At 40.2% G+C, this 8,139-nt stretch overlaps 1 protein-coding gene across 1 annotated transcript; it reads right to left on the bottom strand.

The window, feature by feature from the left end:
* Window positions 1-3,493: 3,493 nt before the first annotated feature.
* On the bottom strand, window positions 3,494-4,310 carry LOC126249712 (THAP domain-containing protein 2-like). Its single transcript, XM_049951392.1, has 3 exons — window positions 4,091-4,310; window positions 3,841-3,951; window positions 3,494-3,733 (listed from the first exon to the last, which is right to left on the bottom strand). The coding sequence occupies exons 1-2, from the start codon at window positions 4,241-4,243 to the stop codon at window positions 3,877-3,879; spliced, it is 228 nt and encodes a 75-aa protein (XP_049807349.1). The 5' UTR covers window positions 4,244-4,310; the 3' UTR covers window positions 3,494-3,733; window positions 3,841-3,876.
* Between the last annotated feature and the right edge of the window lie 3,829 nt (window positions 4,311-8,139).

The raw sequence follows: 8,139 nt of genomic DNA, 5'->3' as shown, positions 1-8,139 counted from the left end.
AGCACGTGTGACGTGACACAACACTACAGCTCGACACGCACGTGCCGCACGAGTCGCGCGGGTGCAGCGCATATTGCGACGCGTACACCATACTTCGCACGCGCCGACTGGCGACGTTCTGCGCTGACAGAACCGAAGCGCGCGCAACCTGTTATCTTTCTCAAACGGTTTTACAGAAACTATTCACTGAAAATATTTGATTTTTGCCTTACTTGTAGCGTTATATGTTAGCTTCGTGGCGAAGTGCCCTTCATCTCGCTAATGACCATTCTTATTGTGATGTACACATTTTAGTAAGACACTACGCAAAACTCAAAAAGTTTGCAACGAAAATTAGGGGTCGCTATGATTTTGCGTTTGGTGCGTGTTACACCGTATGTTTCTGCGTATTAAATTTAGCTAACATGTTGAATTTTTGTTTAGACTTGGGAGGAGGTCTCTGCCTCCGATCTCGAGAAAATGGATCCCATGTAGTGCGCTCACTTCCGATCTCACGCCCGCAAGTATGAAATACTCGCAACATCTCTCATATCTCCTAAACCGCTCGAGACATCGAAACGAAAGTTTGGCGAATGATAGCTCACAAGGAGGAGCCTTCATTTGTGTAGCCTGTAGTATAATCAGTTTATTAATGCTGATTGTTGTGTTGGCTGAAGAGCCAACACCGTGTTACTAGAGGCCGAAATGCACGCGTTTTAGCTCACGCAGGCTGGCGTGAAGAGGGAAGAACTATACTGACGTGAGGTCTGGAACATGACAAGAAATGAGAATTCAGAAAGCGGACATAATTAGTTTGATACTTAACTTTAATCCATTAATGATGAACGTCGCTCTTGACGGTACATGATTCACAATATTATCTGTTAGTAACTGAATATGGCGCCTTGCTATGTCGTAGCAAATGACGTAGCTGAAGGCAATGCTAAACTGCCATCTCAGCAAATGAGAGCATATGTAGTCAGTGAACCATTGCTAGCAAAGTTGGCTGTACAACTGGGGCGAGTGCTAGGGAGTCTCTAGACTACATCTGCCGTGTGGCGGCGCTCGGTCTGCAATCACTGATAGTGGCGACACGCGGGTCCAACGTATACTAACGGACCGCGGCCGATTTAAAGGCTACCACCTAGCAAGTGTGGTGTCTGGCGGTGACACCACACTGATAATGTGCATGCAGCAATTGAAATGCTTTTTCTCATTAATTAAAACATTGTTATTTGTGACTGCTTTTCGACTGTTTCTAGCTTGCAGTGGAAAAGTGATGTTCACATGCATGTAGTACAGTGTGTCGTATTACATTACTACATCCATATCAGAGTAATCACAGTGAGACTTCTATACTTCAGATCTTCAACGCTTTTTACCAGGAGCACAAAGGGATCACACCTGTGCAGATCATCCATTTCTAAATTTTTTGTAACAGATCGTACAGATACGCCAGCATACTAGGCAGCGATAAGATAACCTTGTTTTACTTTCCTGCCTTGATTCTTAATCACATGATCTTATAATATTCCTTGCTTCCTTATTCACTACCCTCTGTCCCTTCTTGCGATCTGAAAACATTGCGGAGGCATATGATACAATTCCAGCGGCCAATGACTCATCAGTTACTGAAGTACGCATTTTTCTTGACAGAAGAAAAACAAAACAAAACTATACAGATATAAATAATATATAAGTATAATGTGCTAACGAAGAAAGCTGTAGCGTTTAAATGGCGAAAACCGAAACACTACCCAAAGGCAATAAAATTTAGTACACAGTAAGGCAAAATTTATCGTATGGGCAATACTACCACTGCTCATATGCGCCGTTCCGATGTGAGCATATGGCCGGGCTACTTTTCCGCTCGCCGCCTCAAATTTCCCACGGTGCTACGAGGCACGCGCAACGCGCGGCGCGAGAAACTGTGCCTCAGCCACAACGCCGCGCGACCTGGCGCAGGCGCGTGTCGCGTCCCAGTCGCAATTTGCGCGGTCCCACTTGAACCTGTGATGTTACAAAAACGCGCGCTGCGCTGCGTCGCGCCACACGCTCTATACACGTCTCTATTTGCGCCTAGCCTAAGACCAATTAAACCCTGAGAATTTTCCTTTATTAACCAATTTTCAAACTGATGTAGGAACTCTAGTATGTGCTCAGAATTCCTGGTTATTGGCTCTTGAAACCTAGTTAATAACCTTTGACCTTTTAACAACGTTTTTACATTAACTGCATCCCACCACTTGCAAATGATCTCAATGAAAGTTGCAGTATCATTGCAGTATTCAATATTGTGTTTAAAGCCCAATTCCCTGAGAGCAATAACTGTTGTATGGTCAAAAATATGGAGAGCAAATTTTACATTCTGCCTTTCTATGGCTGAGGGATACAGTGATTTAAGACAAATTTCAATAAATTTGCCTTTTCCAGCAAATGAAGAGATTTCAAACTATTGAAAAACGCAAAACCACCATCCTGCTCATTATTAAAATCCGGAAACTATATAATCTCTTCTTTCTGATTCAGCCAATTGTTATGTATGCATTTTAATAGGTGCACGCTATGAAATAGAAAATAAAAATCCATACTTCCAGCACCTGGAGAAGGGTGTCGGTATTTAATTTTAAGTTCGGGTGGATCACTGAAGTAAGATACAGCTTTCTTATTGATGGCATTAATATCAGATACAATACCAACAACTTTAAACCCTATGCTTTCTAACTTCAATACAATATCTTTAAGGAAGGTGAAAAGAGCAGGGGCCTGCATGACTGACCGGCAGAATATGAGCTACATCAGTGTACTGTGTATCCAAACTACACACCGTGAATACGTAGGCTGCAGATGCACATTCACTACTATTATAGGCCTGGCCAACTGTTTCCCCCGTTGTAGCCCATTTGTGACTTTAAATGGATTTCATCCATCAAGAGGAGAACTGTCCGGTCTTCTTCAGTTAAAAATCTCACTTTTTTAGTTATGTATCCAAGAAAATGTGCAGGAACTTGTTCAAGAGCAGGATTGCTAGCAAATCCACCACATATCCTAGTCAGAGTAACAGGGCAAGGCATAGTTATTATACCACTGCTTCTTAAAAACTTGTAACAGTGAGGAGAAATAGAATGAACTAATGACCACAAAACTAAAATATCTCATGAATATCTTGCGCTATTCTTCTTGCATTTTAGCAATGAAATCTGTTCTTTCATAAAGTTTATAATTTCATGTTTATCTGGCAACTTTTCAGATAAATTATTCAAAGTAGTGGTTATGGAATCAATACTCTCATTAGGCTCCTGATCTTCTCTGCTGCTAAATTTTAATTTGACAATATTAAGAATATTAGTTAACTGTGCTGTGGTACTTACAGTTACTGGAAACTTTATGTTCCCTGTTTGACCAAGCTGTAAATCATTGACATGGACAGTGAGAGTGAGATTTACGTTAATTGTAACATAACACAGAACTTTCTAAAATGGCACTTCACTAATTAAAAGAAAATACACACTATTCAACTTTCTGACACAGGTCCACTCATTCAAATGACTACTATTAATTTTATCACATAATTCCTTCAACCAAGAGAATGATATTGCCTTCTTATGGTCTTCATGAGTAATCAAACTTTCTTTCAGCGCAGATCTGACGAAAGCATTTTCCAAACGCTGTCTTAGATCTTCAGGATGTTCTCTTGATGCTGACGGTGTAGATAAATATTCAGGACATCCTGGCAATAGAGCTGCTATTGCACCTATAAAAAATATTAATTCTCAGTACCTTACCATATAAACCAAAAGCGTAAGAGATTCGTCCAATAATTATATAACCTAACTCAAAGTCCGTAAACAACCAACTTACCTTTCCTTAGACGTGGACGGTCAAGAGGTGTTGTAATTAATCTTCCAGTCTTAGCTCATATGCTGATGTAGTTCTTTCTCTATCGTGTGCATGGGAATGCAGCTCACAGACCTGTTAAAAATAATGGATTACGTTACGTTAGTATGATAAAAGTTTGGCCTATGTCTACAGGTTATGTTTATAAATTACAATTAACACTCAGACCAAACAGAACCATTTCATAGGTTTATTTACTAAAGCTGTTACTTACCACATAGTGATCTGAAGGGGTAAAATTATCACGGTGAACTGCTCTTATCCATTCTCTCCTTGCATCTTCATCACGAGGGAAATGGAATGTACTGACTCTCTCCTGAGCAGTATAATTGCCTCTACAAGCACGCATACAGCATCTACGTGGCATATTTACATGTTGAAGTAGTATGAACACTATTACACTAACATTTCAATTCACAGTCATATAACGGCTACACAGGCGAAACAACCAAGACAGCACATGTGGCTTTGTGTATGTTATGACACGTAGTGCTTACGTCACGAGCGACTCCAAAGACAGTGTAGCGGCCTTGTTCCTAAGTGGCACTGGCTAGACACGCTTCAGCGCCACGCGTCTCGCCGAACGTTGCTAAGGCCCGTATTACAATATCATATTTCTTTGACAAAGAAATATGAACAAATATTCGTCAATTTTTTTTTGACAAATATCTGTGACGTGGCGCTTAAAAGGAGTATTACACTGTCGTCATATTTTTCGTCAAATTTCAAGATAGTGGACAACAACTTATTATGCGCTGCAGTTGCTAGTACCACAGTTGCATTGTGTGTGTATCTGGAAGAAAAGCGGCAGATGAAGCTATGCGTATTACGTCGAGATAATAAAAAAATTGTTCAAATGGCTCTGAGCACTATGGGACTTAACATCTGTGGTCATCAGTCCCCTAGAACTTAGAACTACTTAAACCTAACTAACCTAAGGACATCACACACATCCATGCCCGAGGCAGGATTCGAACCTGCGACCGTAGCAGTCGCGCGGTTCCGGACTGAGCGCCTAGAACCACGAGACCACCGCGGCCGGCGAGATAATAAAAGCGTTGAGCAAAATTTGTTGCGAGGGCTACAAGTGGTGGACGCCAAGTCTTATATATAAATTACTTACGAATGGGTCAGAGTGTATTTCAGTATTTGCTCAGTAAAGTGCCTTCTCATAATACTCTCTTGAGAAATGCTGTATGTGCAAAAGATAGGCAAACTGTGACACTGTGATTTCTTGATACAGTAGAAAGCTACTCTAGTTTACAGCACAGCACTCGAATATCACATTGCACATTAACCAAAATAATTCCAGAAACGTGAAGCGATTTATAAAGCACTGAAGAGGGAATACGTGAAGGCAAATAAATGTTTAGTACACCATGTGGGCAATAAGAGCCATTTTCATTTTTGAATAATTTAATTAATGGAATTAGTGTTCCACCAACCACAAAATTAATAAAAAGTGTGGAACAGAAGAAACGCTTTTCAACTTGTGGCACACAGAGTTCAAAAATAGACAAATTAGAATGGCAAGCTAAGAAAGTGATTGTGGATTGTGGACATGAAGTCGCCTGCAGCATATTCCACCCTAGTCGAAGCAAGCTAAAAAAAGATAATAAATAAATAAATAAAAGAAAAGCCGAAGGAATACACCAACTTTGAAGGCATGTTTACAAACACACTACTGACAATAGAGACGTCAAATAGCTGTTGCGACGGCAGCGCTCCAGGTGGTTACATTTCACATTGCAGCGAACAGAAGACGAACGACCTTTATGATCAAATCTACGGCGAGGCTCTAGATTTGATCATATTTATTTGACGACAGGGGAGGTTTGATAAAGCTCCTTACTACACCATCAAATTTCTTTGACATAAATATTTGACGTAACGACTTTGACAAAGAAATGTGATAGTGTAATACCGGCCTAAGCGACATGTGCGTCCCACCGTCACCTGTCCCCACAGAAAGATTTTTTTTTGTTCAAAGACGCGCTGCTCGCATTTATTAGGTATATTTTAAAGTGTCACAGTCAGAGTTTGATGACGACTTCATGTGTTAATTTCGTAACAAGAGAACGGATTTTTAGTTCTGATTATGACTCAATACAGTCGAAACCGGTTAATAGTAACACATCGGGTGTCTCTCCTATGGAACGTCAGGTGCATTTTCTGTGGTGTTTTCAGCAGATATTTGAAATTTCGTTCTTGCAATGTGTAGCTGGAATCAGCCCGAACAAATATTGTTCGTTAAATCTCTCATACGACCCCCAGTTTCGATGGAAAGCGTCGGCTTCCTGTCCGTTACAAACAAAATTATTTTTAAATCGAACTTTTACGTGCCCATTCGATAGAGCAGTCCCAAATTAGTGTAGTGCGATATTCGTTTTATCGATATGTATTAACAGTGACAGTAAAACACAAAGAACAAGCCAGAACTTAAGCAGCAACCGCGACGGAGCAATGCTGCTGCATAGCAGTCAGCCAGGGCCAGAGAGGTGCTGCCGCTGCTGGAGTAGGTTACCCGTGCTTTACTGTTCCTCTTAATATATTTCGATGAAATGAATGTAGCACTTGACTAATTTACGACCGCTCTGTCGAATGGGCACGTAAATTTCCGATTCGAAAATCATTTTCTTTATAATGGGAAACAAAGCGACGCTTTCCGTCGACGCTGGCCGTCGCACGAAAGAAGTGAGGTGGCTCCAGCACAAACAAAATTGCAAATATCTGGCAAAACACCAGAGAAAATGCGTCTGACGACTCTTAGATGGGACACCCTGCTCATATAAAAATTTCGATCAAGACACTTGTGAATAAAAATATAAATTTTTCTAAATACTTACTTTAAAACATGATAAGTTGAGGCTAATATAAAGTTGCCAATATTGACCCTAATGCTCAATAATATTTTGGAAATAAATTGCGTTTCATTTCGTATAAAAGAACAAAAAAGGAATTTGAAAAATTGTGTACATAAATCAAACACACGCAACAGAATGTGCAATAAACGAAAACTTCTTCACCACTACAGACAACGGAAAACGAAAAGAGTTTCAGCATATTTTTCACTAATTTGTCTGCGATAGGGATTACTACGAATAAAAAGAAGTGCATCAACATTGTCCGGGGAAAAGTTGAGAATGAAACTGCTGGAACAAAAATTTCTTTCAGAAGCAGAGCTAGATGCTAGTATACACAATATGTCTCTGGTGATCTTCTGAAGAGTCAGCAAATTTTGAAGGTTCGTTTTCCAGTAAGAAGCCACATTTTCTTCTATTTTGCAGTTTTGATTTAAATATTTCTCCAACTCATCTATTGGAATACGAGTCATTGACATCTACCCACAAAACAAACTTCTTTACTTTTGCTGGTAGTGGAGTTTCTGTGGAATCTGACGAAAGAATTTATTCGTGGCTCGTGCATGCGTCTTTTACCAAAATGATTTTTACCTGATTTTAAAAGTACGAAAGCTTTTTAATATATCGTTTTGCAAATCCACGTCTATGTGAGCCCTACTGTGACTATGAAAGAATATTGAAAATAAAACTAAATGTTCTGTTGTTGAAGCTATTTGAATTTCAGTGTTCCGCCAAGGTCGTTCACAAGTCGATCGGGCGAACTGTTACAGTTTATATTCAGCTCAACTGTTCTTTAGTCGAGGGAACATCGACATTCTGTGACCTACCTCGGTTTCAATCGAGAGGCGGATGTTCCCTTTGGAACTGGCCTGTGGCGAGCTATTAACACAGCAATAAATGGATTGTACGTCTCGCATCTGCCGTAACTTCACGCCTCTTGTCGTCAGATACCATTTTTAAATGACGAAAAAGTGACCAGAGAAAAGTAGCTACCTCATGCCACCTCTGGTCAACTAACCTTTTCTCTAAGTCATAAATTGAGGCGTTTGCGTAACAGATCTATTTCAGAGGCTTCTCTGTCCTGAGGCGCTTGACTCAAATGCTGTAATGTATTGTCATTCCTTGGCAACTGAAAGTGTAGTGTAGGCGATTACTCCAGCTGTAATACCTTTGACGCCTCCTTGTAACACTGCAAAAACCCTCATGTTTTTAAAGACTTGCTATAAACTAAATGATAACGTATAAGAATTACAGTAATAGTATACATACTATGAGGAGAGGAATCAGTTCGCTCATCACTGTGATATCAATTCCTTCAATTCGAGCTATTTCTTCGTTCTCAGAGAGCTTCTCACACAAAGCCGGATATTGGCTTTCTACCTATTTCAACATTGTCAACTGC

Source organism: Schistocerca nitens, chromosome 3, assembly GCF_023898315.1.
Source record: "Schistocerca nitens isolate TAMUIC-IGC-003100 chromosome 3, iqSchNite1.1, whole genome shotgun sequence".
NCBI classification, from domain to species: Eukaryota; Metazoa; Arthropoda; class Insecta; order Orthoptera; family Acrididae; genus Schistocerca; species Schistocerca nitens.
The sequence above is the reverse complement of the archived record's forward strand: the minus strand, read 5'-3'. Positions and strand labels throughout refer to the sequence as shown.

Excerpts from the sequence above, each read along its gene's own strand:
- LOC126249712 (XM_049951392.1), bottom strand. The coding sequence starts at position 4,243 with ATGCCACGTAGATGCTGTATGCGTGCTTGTAGAGGCAATTATACTGCT. Across the intron at positions 3,952-4,090 it reads CCCCTTCAGATCACTATGTG|GTCTGTGAGCTGCATTCCCA; the intron begins GTAAGTAACAGC and ends TATTTTTAACAG.